Raw genomic sequence first — 17214 nt, 5'->3', positions numbered from 1 at the left:
TAGTATATACATGGAGCAGCAACATAAGTCATTTATTATCATCAAGTATATTGAATAGGGCATAATTTTATGAGGGCCATATTTTTTTATATAACTGTCGGTGCAGTTGGTTTGTATACACGAGGATAGCCACAGATATTTGACTGATGTGTTACGACAATGTTATGAATCGATAGACAACATTTTGTGGGATTTTCTTAAAGAATTTTTCATCAGCCTTATATTCTTGGGACCGTCATCTTCATCTGTGTAGTTCATGTTGCCTGAAATGTCCTTATGCATGTAGCACATGGCTGTATTCACAATAATGAAATAACAAATGCCAGTGAACTAAATTGTCAGTTACTGAGAATTTGCCCTCAGAATTGAGCTGAACCTTTGTGACAGAACTAAGAATTATTTTAATTTTCTGTATCAAATACTTTATGGCTGATTTTTTGTCCAAGTAGTGATTTTTATGGGCTCAAGTCACACTTGAGGAAAAGGAATTTCTTACTGATCTTTACCTAAGAATCTCTGGTATTGAAAAGAGCTCAGGATGTGGTTGGGTCTTTCAGTGTCTCAGGTAGAATGTAACATATCAATTTGTAAAAACTCAGAAATACAATCACCATAATATTGGTGATATAAAGGCATGTCACAGCCATCTTCCCACAGGGGTTTACTCCAGCCTTAGTCTGACTCCCACACAGTGGGTTAAAATGCCTACTCCAGGGGTGGGCTTTTGGCTTAGTAGTTAAGATGGGAGTTAGGATACCACCAGAGTGCTTGGATTCAATTCCAGGGTCTTGACTCCAAATTCCTGCCAGTATGCTCCTTGGGAGGAAGTGGTGCTGGGTTCCTGCCACCCATATAAGAGACCTGGATTGCGTTCCCAGCTCCTGACTTTGACCTAGGCCCAGCCATTGTGGGCATTTAGAGACTGAACCAGGGGGTAGGAGCTCTCTGCCTCTCAGATAAATTAGAGAAAACATTGTTAATTCCTGCTTTGGAATGTACTCCTTACCCATCAACTAACTGAGCAACTGCTTTTTTTCTAGTGTTGTAGACCACCTAGGATAGATCTCTCACCATGAAGTGTGCTTCTGCTTCCCAGCATCCAGCAAAATAACGTGGTACATTGTGCTGGGTGCTTTTTAAACTGTTAGCTTTGGGATCATTTCACCCACTGTCTTTAAGATTAGATGGATAAATTGTTGATAATATACCCATTTTCATAGAAAATGATGTTAATGTTAAGTTGCACATGTTCATGTTCTTTTTTTTATTTTTTTAAATTTTTTGACAGGCAGAGTGGACAGAGAGAGAGACAGAGAGAAAGGTCTTCCTTTGCTGTTGGTTCACCCTCCAATGGCCGCCACAGCCGGTGCGCTGCAGCCGGCGCGCCGTGCTGATCCTAAGCCAGGAGCCAGGTGCTTCCTCCTGGTCTCTCATGCGTGTGCAGGGGCCCAAGGACTTGGGCCATCCTCCACTGCCCTCCCAGGCCAGAGCAGAGAGCTGGCCTGGAAGAGGGTCAACTGGGACAGAACCCAGCGCCCCGACTGGGACTAGAACCTGGTGTGCCGGCGCTGCAAGGCAGAGGATTAGCCTATTGAACCGCAGCGCCAGCCATGTTCATGTTCTGGGTTGAATTGTAAACCCAGATTTTGACACTAAGGTTCCTGTTTTCTAATAATTATTATGTACAAAGCACCTTCTTTATGTCTAGCACTCTTCTAGGTATTACATCAAATCTTACAACTTTCCTCCTCTGGTAGGTCTTACCACTCATTTTATGTATATTGAAAACCAGCCCCAGAGACATGACATGATTTGCTAGCATTTGTGTCAGTTGTGAGTAATAGAATGAGGATTTGCACCTGATCTCTCAATCTGCATATCTTCCTGGTGTAATTTTTGAAACACGAGAATTGACACTTGTGTTACAGTTGTGTGGGTAATGAACCAGAGATAAGTTTTGTCAGTCTATATACAAAACTCAGGGTTGGGTTTCGCTCACTACTTAAGGTTTTGGTTGGTAAGACCATGCAGTTATTGGTTTGCATTTTGTCTGATGCAACTTTTGGATACTGCCAAGTGCTGAATGCTAAAACACATGTCACTCCTAAGCCTTCCTCAGGCCTTTGGCGCCCTTGCTGGTAAGGCAGGTGGTCTGAGAAAAGGCTTTCCCCAGGTTGTGGCACGCTGTGCACAGCAGAGAGCAGTGCGAGACAACTGTCAATTTCTTCCTTCCCTTCTCCACCGCCCCCCAGAAAGCTGGGCCCAGATGGAAGAGCTGGAAGCATGTCAACTGTTCTGAAGGGCATTGAGACAATACTGCCAGGGAGAAAAAGGCAAGCGCACCAGCATATTAGTCTACTGATCAGACAGGGTGACCATAACCCTCACAAAGACAATGTCCTGAACAGAGGAACTGAGAAGGACTGGCAGTGCTGCCTACATGGTTTTGTCAGAGATTTGTAACTTGGGAATGTTGTGTCATTGAATTCAATTTCTTTACTCTTAGGTCTTTTTGTAAAATGTGGTCACTATAAACTGAAACATAAAAATAATATTTGGGGATATTTTTCTCATCAGTCCTGTGAATAAGCAAAGATGTGTCTTATTACCAGGACTATGAACACTTTTGTGTGCATTTTCTTGTTAGCTATGGTTTCAGAGAAAAAAGATTGACTTAGCATTCTCATTTGAACCTTTGCTACCCATGTCTTATACTTTAAATTTATTTCAGTAGTTATTATAGAAGGAATGTATACTATTAACTTATTTTTATTTTATTTGTAGGTAGAGTAAGAGAGAGAGAGAGAGAGAGGTCTTCCATCTGCTTCTTTGAGATCTCCTATGCGGGTGCAGGGGCCCAAGCACTTGGGCCATCTTCTGCTGCTTTCTCAGGCCATAGCAGACAGCTGGATTGGAGGTGGAACAGCCATATGGGATGCCAACACTGTAGGAGGTGGCTTTATCGGCTATGCCACAGCGCCAGCCCCACTATTTATTTTTAAAGACTTATTTTAAGGCCGGCGCCGCGGCTCACTAGGCTAATCCTCCGCCTTGCGGCGCCGGCACACCGGGTTCTAGTCCCGGTCGGGGCGCCGGATTCTGTCCCGGTTGCCCCTCTTCCAGGCCAGCCCTCTGCTGTGGCCAGGGAGTGCAGTGGAGGATGGCCCAAGTGCTTGGGCCCTGCACCCCATGGGAGACCAGGAAAAGCACCTGGCTCCTGGCTCCTGCCATCGGATCAGCGCGGTGCGCCGGCCGCAGCGCGCCGGCCGCGGCGGCCATTGGAGGGTGAACCAACGGCAAAGGAAGACCTTTCTCTCTGTCTCTCTCTCTCACTGTCCACTCTGCCTGTCAAAAAAATAAAAAATAAAAAAAAAAGACTTATTTTATTTATTTGAAATGCAGAGTTAGAGAGAAAGAGATCTGTCAATCAATCTTCACCTGCTGGTTCACCCCCAAACCGTGAAAACTGCCAGGGCTGGGCTAGGCTGAAGTCGGGAGCCTTGGGCTTCACCCAGATATCCTGTGTGAATGGAAGGGCCCAAGTACTTGAGCCATCTCCTGCTCCTTTGTCAGGCACAATAGCAGGGAGTGGGATAAGAAGTGGAGCAACTGGGACTCTAACCTGTGCCCATATGGAAAGCCAGTGGCTTAATCCACTGCATCACAGCACTGGCTCCAAATGTGTACTGGTTACATAGAAAACGTTGCCTTACTAAAAGGAACAGAGCTCACTTTAAAAGAGATTGTTGGGGGGCCGGCGCTGTGGCACTGTAGTGCCAGCATCCCCTGTGGGTGTCCATTTGGGTTCTGGATGCTCCACTTCTGATCCAGCTCTCTGCTATGGCCTGGGAAAGCAGAAGATGACCCAAGTCCTTGGGCCCCTGCACCCATATGGGAAACCTGGAAGAATATCCTGGCTCTTGGCTTTGGATTGGTGCAGCTCTAGCCGTTGCGGCTGTCTGGGGAGTGAATCAGCAGATAGAATGTTGTGTCTGTCTGTCTGTCTGTCTCTCTCTCTCTCTCTTGCCTCTGCCTCTGCCTCTCTGTAACTCTTGTGGTGGTCCTGGTTTTATTAGTAACCAAAATGTGTAACATTTTGCCTTTGATGGGGAAGAATGGCTGTTGTTGTGCCCTAGAAGGTTAGGCCTCCTCCTTTGATGCCAACATCCCATATGGGCACCACTTTGTGTCCTGGTTGCTCCATTTCCAATCCAGCTCCTTGGTGGTAGCCAAGGAAAAGGAGTGGGAGATAGATCAGTGTTTGGGCCCCTGCCACCCTCGTGGGAGACCCAGATGAAGCTCCTGGCTCCTAGCTTGGGCCGGCCCAGCGCTTGGTGTGGGGCCTATCTAGGGAATAAACCAGTGGATTAGCAGATACAAAGAAGATTGTTTCTTCCCTACTCTTCTGTAACTTTCAAGTAAACAAATTAATTAAAAAATCACTCTTCAGTATGAAGTCTTACTCATGTTAATGCAGACCTAATTCTAATATCATTAGTTAGGTTTGATCTAATTTTTCCTCCTGGAATTTTGTTGCTGTTTAGTATTATCAACCTGCTGCTTGTCGTTGATCCTGTAGCTGAAGTAGCTATGTTTAATTTAGAATCAGTTCTACTTTTCATCGCTTTGAACAATATACATCATAAATGAAATTTCTATGCATGATGTTAGAGATTGACTTCATCTCTTTTGAGAGTTGAGACATAAAGATACAGTATTTCATCATGATAAGTAATTTATAAACAACTAATTACATTTCTGTTTCTGTGCCATGCAGTTCAGGTCTACAGGTTAGATTTTTTCCCCCCTATCTGATATGCTGCATTAATAAGGAAAAGCCTTTGCAATTTTTAACCTTTCTCAGCCACCATCTAAACTGTTAACTGTTAATTCATATACCCCTTGACCTGTCCCTTTGTTCTAGTGTCAGGTTGACAAAACAAAGTATCACAGACTGGGTGGCTGAAGACAATAGAAGTTTATTTTCTCACAGTTTAGTCATTCAGAAGTCCAAATAAAGGTGCTGAGTCTTTCTGGAGAGCTCAGTGGGGAGGCCCTGGCGGGGCTATCAGCGGCATTCCTTGGTTTGGAGAAGCATCACTTTAGTGACTGCATCTGTCACCAAGTGTTGGTCTCTCTCAATGATTCTCTTCTTTTCTTCGTTAAGGATGACACTTACATTCACTTTGGATTTAAAGCCTACACAGATAATCCAATGTGATCGCTCCTGTGGAGAACCTCCCCTAGTTATGTCTTCAGACACCATTTTCCTATATAAGGTAACAGCCACAATCCCAGATGTTAGGATATGGACGTATTTTGGGGACTGCCACTCAGCTTGTTATACTAAACGTCTGCTTAACTTGTCATTATTCTAGAACAGTATGTAGGTATTTCAGTTTGTCGCTATTTTTATTCTGTTATAAAAAAGCATGACCTTTGTTTCTTTTATTCTCTGTAGTTGGTCCTGAGAAAAGGGTGCCAGCAATGCCTGGGTCGCCTGTGGAAGTGAAGATACAGTCAAGATCCTCACCTCCTGCCATGCCACCCCTCCCACCGGTCAATCCTGGAGGACCGCGGCCGATGTCCTTTACTCCTACAGCATGTGAGAGCTCTTAATTGCTTTGGTTTGTGGCTCAGGTTGCCATTTGAATCTAGGTGACTGACTTCTCTTAAGTCTTGCAGATACGCTATTCATTTTGAAATGCTATTAAAATATATGGATAGATGAACATAAATGTATCTGGTTGTTTCTTATTTTTACTGCCCGGGTAAGTGGTGGCAGTAGTTAAGATACCACTTAAGACACCTTCAATTCCACATCAGAGGATCTGGGTTCGAGTCCAGGCTATACTCTAGGTTCTGATTTCCTCCTAATGGACACCCTTGGACATAACGGGGATGGCTCAAGTGGTTGTGTCCTGCTAACCATTTATAGACCTGGATTGAGTTGTAGTGTGCAGCGTGCCCCCCCCCCCCCCCGCAGCGTTCTGGCTGATGTGGTCTTCTGTGGGAGTAAACTAGCAGATAGGAGTTCACACACTCACCCAGTATTTTTCTCTGCCTCCCAAAGAAATAAAATAAATATTAAGAAATCGCTATTTTCTATCTGAGAATAGTACTTACCTATTTAGAAGTTTATTTTCATGGTATTTAGCGGCTATTATTTCTTAGACTCGAACAATGTCATTTTGAATTTCTGTACTGATTTATAAGATTCAAAATTCGTTTCTTAGGGGTTGGTATTGTGGCATAGCAGGTAAAGCTGCTGCCTGCGACACCAGAATCTCATATGGGCACCAGTTTGAGTCGTGGTTGCTCCACTCAAATCCAGCTCCCTGCTAATGGCTTGAGAAAAAGCACAGAAGATGGCCCAAGTGATTGGGCCCCTGCTATCCACATAAGAGACCTGGCTGAAGCTCCTGGCTCCTGGCTTTGACCTGGCACAGCACCAGCTATTGTGAACATCTCTAGGGAGTAAACTAACAGATGGAAGATCTCTCTCTCTCTCTCTCTCTCTCTCTCTCTCTCTCATCCTCTCTCTGTAGCTCTGACTTTCACAATAAATAAATACGTATTTTAAAAAGTATATTTTTTTTTGGCTGGCGCCGCGGCTCACTAGGCTAATCCTCCACCTATGGCGCCAGCACACCGGGTTCTAGTCCCGGTTGGGGCGCCGGATTCTGTCCCGGTTGCCCCTCTTCCAGTCCAGCTCTATGCTGTGGCCCGGGAGGGCAGTGGAGGATGGCCCAAGTGCTTGGGCCCTGCACCTGCATGGGAAACCAGGAGGAAGCACCTGGCTCCTGGCTTCGGATCAGCACAGCACGCCGGCCGTAGCGGCCACATGGGGGATGAATCAACGGAAAAAGGAAGACCTTTCTCTCTGTCTCTCTCTCTCACTAACTCTTCCTGTCAAAAATTTTTTTAGAAAACTTATATTTCATAGAATTATAAAACTACTTCTAAAACTGTTCTATGGCTATCATGGAAATGTCTTAACAAAATAGAATGTACTGTCCTAAGAATACCATAACAAAAGAGCACAGAATGGGTAACACTTATTTTCTCTCAGTTCTGCAGTTTAGAAATTGAAGTGGAAGGTGTTGGTTTCTTAAGCCTTTTTCCTTACCCTACATACATCACCAGTGTCTTCCTCTACTTAGAAAGGCATTAATGAGTTTGGAATAGGACCACTCATTTGAGCTCATTTAACCTGGGTTCTTTAAAGTCTCTGCCTGCAAGTACATTGTAAGGTACAAGGGGTTGGGACTTCAAGATGAAGTTTCAAGAGGGCACAGTATCCCTCTACTGGTTCACTCCACACATGGTCCCAACACCCAGCGCTGCTCCAGGCTGGAGTCAGGAGTGTCATCCAGACCTCCCAGTTGGTGACAGGAGCCCAAGCACCCAGACCATCTTCCATTTCTTTCCTGGGCATATTACCAGAGAGCTGGATGAAAAATGGAGCAGCCAGGACACAAACCAGTACCCATATGAGATCTGGCTTGCAGGTGATAACTTAATCCACTCCACCAAAATGGTACCACTGGCATAACTACTTTTGAAAACTGTCTTTCCAGTATGCACTGCTGCTGAATTTTCACTTACCCTGTCTGGTGTACATATTCTAAAAAGATGCCAATTTAAAACTTAGACAACCACACACACACACACACACACACACACACTTGTTGAGGGACAAGTTCATAGAAAAAAAAATTAAGTAATTTGAGAGGCAGGACAAGAAAGAAACACAGAGTTCCTATCTCCTGGTTTTTTCTCCATGACATCCCAGGCTGTACTATGCCAAAGTCAGGAATTGGAGGTTCAGTCTTAGTATCCTGTGTGGGTGACAGAGACAAAAACACTTGACCCATACAAGGTATGCCTTGCTGCCTCCTGTGGTGCACACTAGGAGGAAGCTAGAATCAGGAGCAGAAGTGGGCCATGAACCATGTACATAGGCAACACAAGGATGGTTGATAAAATCCCCATGGGCCTCCCTGGAGATGCAGTTCCAGCATATTCAGATAAAGTGCTTATATATGGGCAGTGCCTGAGCTGAAACATTCACTTAGTTTGTGAAACATGCATATTAGGAAAACAATGTATAGATTACAAATTTCTATCAACAATAAGCTTTGTTTTGTAGGTGTCATTGATTTATTTGTTTATTGAAAGGCAGATGCCATAAGAGGGAGAGAAAAGTCTTCCATCTGCTGATTCAGTCGACTGCCCATAATAGCCTGGGCTGAGCCAGGACAAAGCCACAAGCCCAGAACTCCACCAGGCTGTCCCTTGTGGGTGACAGAGTTCCAGGTACTTGGGCCATCATCTGCTGCCTTCCTTGGTACATTAGCAGGAAGCTGGATCAGCAGCAGAGTGACCGGGCCAGTGTTGTGGCTCAGCGGGCTAAAGCCCCAACCTGTAGTGCTGACATCCTGGTTTGAGTTCCAGCAGCTCCACTTTACTTTTATTTATTTATTTATTTATTTATTTATTTATTTTTGACAGGCAGAGTGGACAGTGAGAGAGAGACAGAAAGAAAGGTCTTCGTTTTCCGTTGGTTCACCTCCCAATGACCGCTGTGGCCGGCACACCGCACTGATCCAAAGCCAGGAGCCAGGTGCTTCTCCTGGTCTCCCATTCAGAGAGCTGGACAGGAACAGGAGTGACAGGGACTAGAACCCGGGGTGTTGGTGCCCCAAGAGGATTAGCCTATTGAGCCGCGCCACCGGCCAAGCAGCTCCACTTCTAATCCAGTTCCCTGCTAATGTGCCCGGGAAAGCAGTGGAAGACAACCCAAGCCCTTGGGCCCTAGCATCCATGTGAGAGACCCAGAAGAAGCTCCTGGCTCCCAGCTCCTGGCTCCAGATCGGATCAGCAGTAGGCATTGTGGCCATTTGGGAGTGAACCAGCAGATGGAATTCCTCTCTCTGTCTCTACTTCTCTCTGTAGCTCTTTCAAATAAGTAAAATAGGGCTGGCACCGTCGCTCAATAGGCTAATCCTCCGCCTGCAGCACCAGCATCCCATATGGACGCCGCTTTTAGCCTAGGTTGCTACTCTTCCAGTCCAGCTCTCTGCTGTGGCCTGGGAAGGCAGTGGAAGATGGCCCAAGTGCTTGGGCCCCTGCCCCCGCTTGGGAGACCGGGTGGGCGGAGCTCCTGGCTCCTGGCTTTGGATCTGCATAGCACCAGCCGCGGTGGCCATTTGTGGGGTGAACCAACCGAAGGAATACCTTTCTCTCTGTCTCTCTTTCTCACTGTCTAACTCTGTCAAATAAAAAAAAAATAATAAAAGAAGTCTTTTAAAAAAAATAATTGCTTTAAAAAAACAGAAGTAGATTTGCCAGGGCTTAAATTGACATTTCCACATGGGATGCTAGGGCCCCAAGCATTGTCATAACCTGGTGTGTCTCATGCCCACCCCAAACTTATCTTAATTATATTCTTTCATCCATTCCCTTTGTATAGAATGAAGACGACTTTGCCAGATAAAGTTCCATGAAAGGTTGGCCTAGGAGCAAGGAACAGGTAGTCATATGACACTGACTGGCTTAGAGAAAGCAGAACAGAAATGGGAAATTGATAAGATTATGTTAGGCAGAATACAAATAACTGTCAGCTTTCTAATCTAGGTGAAAATTTAATGATTGTACTCTTTACACCTTGTTCAGTATTTGAATTGTGTCCTATTTCTATATATTTAACATAAATTATTTGTGAGAAATGATAGACAGAAAGCTCCCATCTGTTGTTTCACTCCCTAAATGCCAGCGACAGCCAGGGCTGAGCCAGGCTAAAACCAGGACCAGTATTTTAATCCATTCCTTCTTGTGGGAGTCAAGGAATCATCAATAGTTGATTGATGCCTACTGACTCCTGGTGTACAAATTTAAACGGATGCTAGAATCAGCAGTGGAGCTTGTATGGTTGAGGGCACCTTAGCTGCCAGGCCAAACACCCTCCCCGCTTTTTTTAGATACTGTTTTACTTTCTTAGATTTTCAAGCCTGAATATGATTAAATGAAAACTGTTCTACACCTAGATACTAGGTAATTTTATTTCAATGTTGAATGACAAAGGAGGTTTTACTTAATGCAAGCAAGAACATAGCTTCCTGATTATTTTCCAGGTTGAAACTACCAAGAAAGGACTATTAAGAACAACAGGAGGGATGGTGTTTATCATAGCAGTTAAAACTGTACTTGGGACGCCTACTTCCCATGTCATAGTGACTAGATTCAGGTGCCATCTCTCTCTCTCTCTTTTAAAGATCTATTTATTTATTTGATTGGCAGGGTTACAGAGAGAAAGGTTTTCGCTCTGCTGGTTCACTCCCCAAAATGGCCACAACTCCAGGAGCTGGATCCATCTGAAGTCAGGAACTTCTTCCAGATTTCCCACATGGGTGCAGGGGTCCAAACTCTTGGGCTGTCCTCTACAGTGTTCCCAGGTCATTAGCCAGGAGCTGAATCAGAAGTGGAACAGCCAGGAATTGAACTGGCAATAACATAGGATATGGACTCCCTCAGGTGGAGGCTCAACCTGCTGTGCCACAGCTCTGCTCCCAACCACTCTGTTGCTGATTACAGCTTTCTGCTGATTGGAGACAGTAGATGATGGCTCAAGTATAAAGTTCCTGTGATTCTTACTGGAGACCTGAATGGAGTTCCTCGCTTGCACCTTCATCCTGGTCAAGTTCCAGTTGTTGTGGGCATTTGGGAAGTGAACCAGTGGATAGGAGGTCTCTCCCTCTCCCTCTCCCTCTCCCTCTCCCTCTCCCTCTCCCTCTCCCTCTCCCTCTCCCTCTCCCTCTCCCTCTCCCTCTCCCTCTCCCTCTCCCTCTCCCTCTCCCTCTCCCTCTCCCTCTCCCTCTCCCTCTCCCTCTCCCTCTCCCTCTCCCTCTCCCTCTCCCTCTCCCTCTCCCTCTCCCTCTCCCTCTCCCTCTCCCTCTCCCTCTCCCTCTCCCTCTCCCTCTCCCTCTCCCTCTCCCTCTCCCTCTCCCTCTCCCTCTCCCTCTCCCTCTCCCCATCTCCCTCTCCCCATCTCCCTCTCCCTCTCCCTCTCCCTCTCCCCATCTCCCTCTCCCCATCTCCCTCCCCACCACCTCTCAAATCAATAGATTAAATATATTTAAAAATTAAAGAAGTAGGTATACCATAATTAGCCACATGTATTAGAATTTTTTAAAAGATTTATTTTACTGAAAAGTCACAGTTACACAAAGAGAAGGAGAGGCAGACAGAGAGAAAGGTCTTCCATCCATTGGTTCACTCCCCATTGTCTGCAAGTGGAGTAACCAGAGCTCAAACCGGCACCCATATGGGATGCCAGCACTGTAGGCAGTGGCTTTACCTGCTATGCTACAGCCCCAGCTCATGGAACTTAGTGCTTTATTGAACGACCAAGAAATTAGCAGTATTAATTTAGCAGCATATAAACTGACTCTGATGAACTTGAGTTTCTGAATGGTCATTAAATCTATAGTCTTCGATAATGTGGGTTAAGACCCTGAAATGGAAGAAGATGTAATAAAAAATGGGCAAGACTGTCCACAGTGGACAGACAGCTCAAGCTCTGCCTGTTGAAGGCAGTTTTTGTCAGAGCTGCCCAGCACTGCCCGTGGCACCCTGGAGTGACAAGTGCCTTCTCTAGGCTGAAGAACACTTTTGTTTTAACATTGTTATATTGTTATCTTTATTTTGTTTTTGACAGTTTGTCTGATAGCAATCTTGTTCAAAACAGAAATGGAGTTTTTGTTGCTCTTTTTTTAACTTGGTGATTTACAAAATTCAAATGAGAGAGCAGAGGTCCTCCTGCTTTTTAGTTAAACTGGATCTTTTATTTTGACTTTCTTTTAGTAAGCAATGGAATCAACCATTCTCCTCCAACCCTGAATGGTGCCCCGTCACCACCACAGAGATACAGCAATGGTCCCGCTTCTTCCACATCATCTGCCCTGACTAATCAACAGTTGCCAGCCACTTGTGGTGCTCGGCAGCTCAGCAAGCTCAAACGCTTTCTTACCACCCTGCAACAGTTTGGGAATGATATCTCCCCAGAGATTGGGGAGAAGGTGCGGACTCTTGTTCTAGCACTAGTGGTAAGTATGGAATTTCTGCTGTTGGCAGCTACCTGCGTAGGTGGCTTGGATCTAAACTCTGCTGGATTGTAGATTTTATGGTAATCTTTATCAAGAAGCAAAACTATGCTTACCTTATTGCTGAAGGTACTGATAAAGTTCCAGGAAGCAGCTTTAGTTGTTTTTTGGTTTTTTTTTGTTTTTCTTCCATCTGCTAGTTCACTCCCCAAATGGCTCCTGCAGCCAGGGCTGGGCCAGGCCAAAGCCAGGAGCCTAAAACTCGATCCAGTTCTCCCAGATGGGTGCTAGGGGGCCCAGGTACTTGGGCCATTAGTAGGGATCTGGATCAGATTTGAAAGAATTAGAGAGAGGTACAGCCAGAGAGAGGTCTTCCATTCCACTGGTTCACTCCCCAAGTGACCACAATGAAGCCAGGATCCAGGAGCTTCTTCCAGGTCTCCCACGCAGGTGCAGGGGCCCAAGGACTTGGGCCATCCTCCACTGCTTTCGCAGGCCATAGCAGAGAGCTGGATGGGAAGTGGAGCAGCTGGGACTTGAACCGGCACCCATATGGGATGATGGCATTGCAGGCCGGGGTGCCACAGCGCCAGCCCCCTGAATTTGTCTTAAAAATTGGTTTCAACAAGCTTTCTGGGGTCCAACCAAGTTAATTCTAGGCTTTCTAATTTAATGTATTCAGCACTAAGACATAGTTTCCCTACCATGCAGATTAGAATACCAGCAAGCTTAATTTTCAAAATAATAATAATTTATGAAACTACAAGTTTCATGGTTTAAGTAAATTTTATCAATTGTATTTCATTGCTCTACTCCTTATGCATATGTAGTTTCTATAGAATTTTCAAGATAACACATAGTTTTTCTTTCTGTATTGAGCATGGTGAGCCTGTGATAGAAAGGAATGGTTTTCTGATATTAACAGCCAAAAAGGATATTACTCTCAGTGTTTATAAGGAAAGTACTGCCAATTCCCAATGTTTATAAATTAGATTTTTCAAGATGTACCTCCAGTAACAGCATCCTGTACTCCTTCCTGCACATCTGTCTCCATATGTGTTAAAAAGATGCATCACAAGAACACCCTTCTTGATGTGCAATCCAGAGACCCCCGGAATGCCCCTAATATCCTTTCTAGGTGTCCAAAACATCCAAACCGTTTTCATAGAAAAAGTAAGATGTTACTTGCCTTTATTTTCCTCTTATTCTCTCAAGCATGTATGGTAGAATATTCTAGGGACATACCGTGGGATTTTGTGACAGATTAATGCAGAAGTGGTGGATTCCAACTGTCTTTTAATTGACTAGCTATTATGGAATTGCAACACTGTAAAATAGTGTCCCATATATAATGGGTTATTTTGAAATGGGTTAATTTTTTAAATTTTCAGTTTTTATATTTAATACAGTGAATATCGATTGATACAATATGTATAACTTACATGGAATCTGGGACCAAAAAAATTGAAGAGCTACTTCCTTAGAAGATGTCTCAGTCTAGAAGCAGACACAGTGGTTAAAGTGCTATTTGAGATCTTATATCTATATCTAAGTCATAGGTTTGAGTCATAGCTCCATTCTCAATTCCAGTTTCTGCTGTTGAGTACACTGGGGGGCACCAAGTGATGCTCAAGTAATTGATTGCTGCCACCCATGCAGGGCTGGATTGATTTCCTGGATTCCAGTTTTGCCCTCCCTGAACATTAGCTTGAACATTTGCAGAGTGAACCAGTACATGGGAAGTTGACTTGGTCTCTGGTCTCACTTCCTCTTTTTTTCTCTCTGAATTAGATAAAATTAATATTTTAAACAAAAAGAAACATCTTTTGTGAACTTTGAAGCAAATGTTTTTGTTTATTCCTCTTAGCAGAGGAGCTGAGATTCATTCCTTGTTTAAAGGCCGGACTCTTGTTGCAGCCATCTGGGGAGTGAACCAGCAGATGGAAGATCTTTCCTCTCTAACTCTGCATTTCAAATAAAAGTAAAGCAAAGGGTAGACGCTTGAGAAGATACAATAGAAGTGCTAATAACTTCTGAGAGTGATTAAAACTTGCTTAGGGGAATTTGCCCGTTTGGAATTGTTCTGAAAGGCTACTAGGTCGTTTAAAGGTAGATAACACCGATTGCTCTTTTTGTTTGGTTTTAGCTTCCATTTAGAAACCATGGGAAAGGTAGCTTCAGGTGGATAGGAAATACTATTAAGTTGGCATTTTGGGCTGAGTTAGGATCTGTTCTACAGAAAACATTGTAAACTTGATTCTCTGGCCCTGGCCCTAATGGGCCTTTTTTTTTTTTTTGGACAGGCAGAGTGGACAGTGAGAGAGAGAGACAGAGAGAAAGGTCTTCCTTTTGCTGTTGGTTCACCCTCCACTGGCCGCCACGGCCGGCGTGCTGTGCTGATCCGAAGGCAGGAGCCAGGTGCTTCTCCTGGTCTCCCATTCAGGTGCAGGGCCCAAGCACTTGGGCCATCCTCCACTGCCCTCCCGGGCCATAGCAGAGAGCTGGCCTGGAAGAGGAGCAACCGGGACAGAATCCAGTGCCCCGACCGGGACTAGAATCCGGTGTGCCGGCGCCTCAAGGTGGAGGATTAGCCTATTGAACCACGCGCCGGCCTCCTAATGGGCCGTTGATGAATCCTCCAATAGGAGGTGGACCTCAGTGCCTCTCTTCATGAGAGGTGAGGAAGGCAGTGCCCTGCTCTGGCCCAGGCCACCAAGCAAAGGAGTTTAGCTTTATAAAGGAAATAGAATTTCATTCACCTTTGAGGGAGGATTGAGTTAGTAAGAGTCCTCTGGCATTTTTTCCCCCTTGTGATAGGAAAGGGTTCAGCGCTATGACATAGTGTCCGGTTTTGAAAGTAAACAATGTTATTTGTCTTTTCAGAACTCAACAGTGACAATTGAAGAATTCCATTGTAAGCTCCAAGAGGCCACAAACTTTCCTCTTCGTCCTTTTGTGATTCCATTTCTCAAGGTAATTCTAAGAGATAGCTACTGAGTTTAACTTATCTTCATTTTCTCTAGATCTACTGATACCCGTTCTAGGATCTAAATCAAGGCAATTGGCCAGGCTTTCCTTTTTTGATTATTTGGGTCTGCCAAAAAGGTGTGAGTGAAATCTGCGGATCAGCTTCATGCTTTATTGAGAGGTACAGGAATCTAAGTTGTGTGAAGCCACTGCATACAGAAGGAGCAAGTAGAGGAGGGAGTTGGAGGTGCTGGGGGTGGGGCATGGGGCATAGGGCATAGGGTTGGGGGAGACTGGGTTCCCAACAGAAGAAGTAACTGGCCACTCAATCTTCTGACTATGGCCAGCAGGGTTAGGTGTACTTGAGAGGAGGCCTGCATAAAGGAAGGGCCTGTGCAGTTTGCACTTTACCCTAATGGGGGTGGGAAAACATTTTTTTCTGCTAAGGGCCTTTTGGATGTTTATAACATCATTCATAGACCATAAAAAATTACCAACTTAAAAACTAGCCTGCTATATAGATACATTGAAGTATGAGTCCTGTCTGCAAATGCATTGACAGAGCCAGATCAGGGTAGACATTCCACACCTCCTGAGCAGGAGAGGAGGTGGGAGGATAGCTTTTTTGTTAGTTTGTTTTTGCCCTGTCTCATCTTTATTCGTAGAAACAGCACAGGCGGGCACTAGCCCCATACAGACAGCATGCAGGAGTCATACCTTTTGTCTTTCCACTGGCAGGCAAATACTGTTATGTAAACTTCATGGTGGGCTGCGCACCTTTGAGAGTAGCCTGAGCTGGAACTGGGATTGCAGGTGCAGGCCTTGGGCTTGATTTGAGCCTTGGTCTGGGCCTTGATTTGAATCTTGGATCGGTCTTGGCCTTCGTGGTGTTCTTTAGCTAGGACAGTCTAAGACCCTGGGCAATGTGGGCTCGTGTTTGCAGCAAACACCCTTTAGTATCATGGACTTAGCTTCCTTAGGCTTGACAAGGGCCTTAATAGCTTCAGCACCATGCAGTGTTAGCCTTGGTGCTGTTGGCCTTCATCTTCTTCAGGCCCTACTTGTTGTGCTTCTTGGCAAAATGCATTTTCCTTAGGAACTTGGGGTCCACCCCTTTAAGAGATTTGTGTCTTTGGGATTGGGGTTTCTTGGTGCCATTTCTGTGCCATATTTGGGACTGATGTTTTGTGGTGTGGTTCTTGGACTTGGCCATGTCTGCACTATATACTAAGGCTGCCAAAGTGCCTGGGGCCAGAAAAAGAAGACAGGAGAGCAGTTTTACATCTCCATAAGCCCCAGTTATGCTAGATTCTAATACTGCCTCCTGGAATTAATGTTCTCTGGAACATAGCTTTGGAAACACCATTCTAACTTGTCCTTACCTGATAAGTAATGAAGTGTTATATTTTATAGAGTATGCACGCTTTAATACCCTTATCTTTGAAATAGCTTCATGCTCACAGGTAAACTGCAAAGTGGTACAATAAGATCCTTGCATAACCTTCTCTCAGATTCTGCATATGTTAATATTTCAGCCACATTTACATTATCATTCTCTTTCAATTTATTTTTCCAAAAAAAAAATTGGAGAATAAGCTACAAACCAGGTATATCTAAATATACAATTATCAGGAAATTCATACAACACAGTTCTTTATAAACCTTGCCCATGTTTCACCAGGTTTTCTACTTGTGTCCTTTTACCACAACAGAAATGCTTGTGTTGTTAAGGGAAACATAGTCCTGGATGTAATTCAGGATCACGTGTTGTATTTAATTGTCATGTCTCTTTAGCCTGCTTTAATCTGAAAAAATCTCTTAGCTTTTCATGATCTTGAAAAGTGTGAGATTTTTATTTTATGGAATGTCCCTCCCTTTGTTTTTTCCTAAAGCTTCCTCTTGATTAGAATCAGGTGGTGCTTTTTGCACCTGAGTGGTAGGTAAGAGTATCACTGTGCTATCAGGAGGATAGCATGGGGGCTGTTGACTTTGATCATTTGATAAAGGCAGTAACTGCCATGCTTTCGACTGTAAAATTGCTGTTGTCTCCTTTACTTAAATGATAAGTTTCAAAACCAGATAACATTATGACTCAAACAGATTTAAAAAATTAGTACATTTCAGAGATTTTGTTGAATTCATG

General features: G+C 44.5%; 1 protein-coding gene across 5 annotated transcripts in view; it reads left to right on the top strand.

Annotated features, from left to right (window-relative positions):
- CBFA2T2 (CBFA2/RUNX1 partner transcriptional co-repressor 2) overlaps positions 1–17214 on the top strand; it is a 130492-nt gene that overhangs the window by 86726 nt on the left and 26552 nt on the right. For 4 of the 5 annotated variants that reach the window (XM_089308114.1, XM_089308113.1, XM_051846164.3 and 1 more), the window contains exons 2-4: positions 5462–5605; positions 11866–12107; positions 14988–15077. In XM_089308114.1, the coding sequence (XP_089164240.1) occupies positions 5462–5605; positions 11866–12107; positions 14988–15077 (476 nt within the window). The remainder of the gene's footprint in view (positions 1–5461; positions 5606–11865; positions 12108–14987; positions 15078–17214) is intronic. The other variant, XM_089308115.1, reaches the window with a different exon arrangement.

This window comes from Oryctolagus cuniculus, chromosome 11, assembly GCF_051225735.1.
Source record: "Oryctolagus cuniculus isolate XC-2025 breed Fujian yellow rabbit chromosome 11, ASM5122573v1, whole genome shotgun sequence".
NCBI classification, from domain to species: Eukaryota; Metazoa; Chordata; class Mammalia; order Lagomorpha; family Leporidae; genus Oryctolagus; species Oryctolagus cuniculus.
This window is presented reverse-complemented; position numbering and strand designations above follow the sequence as displayed.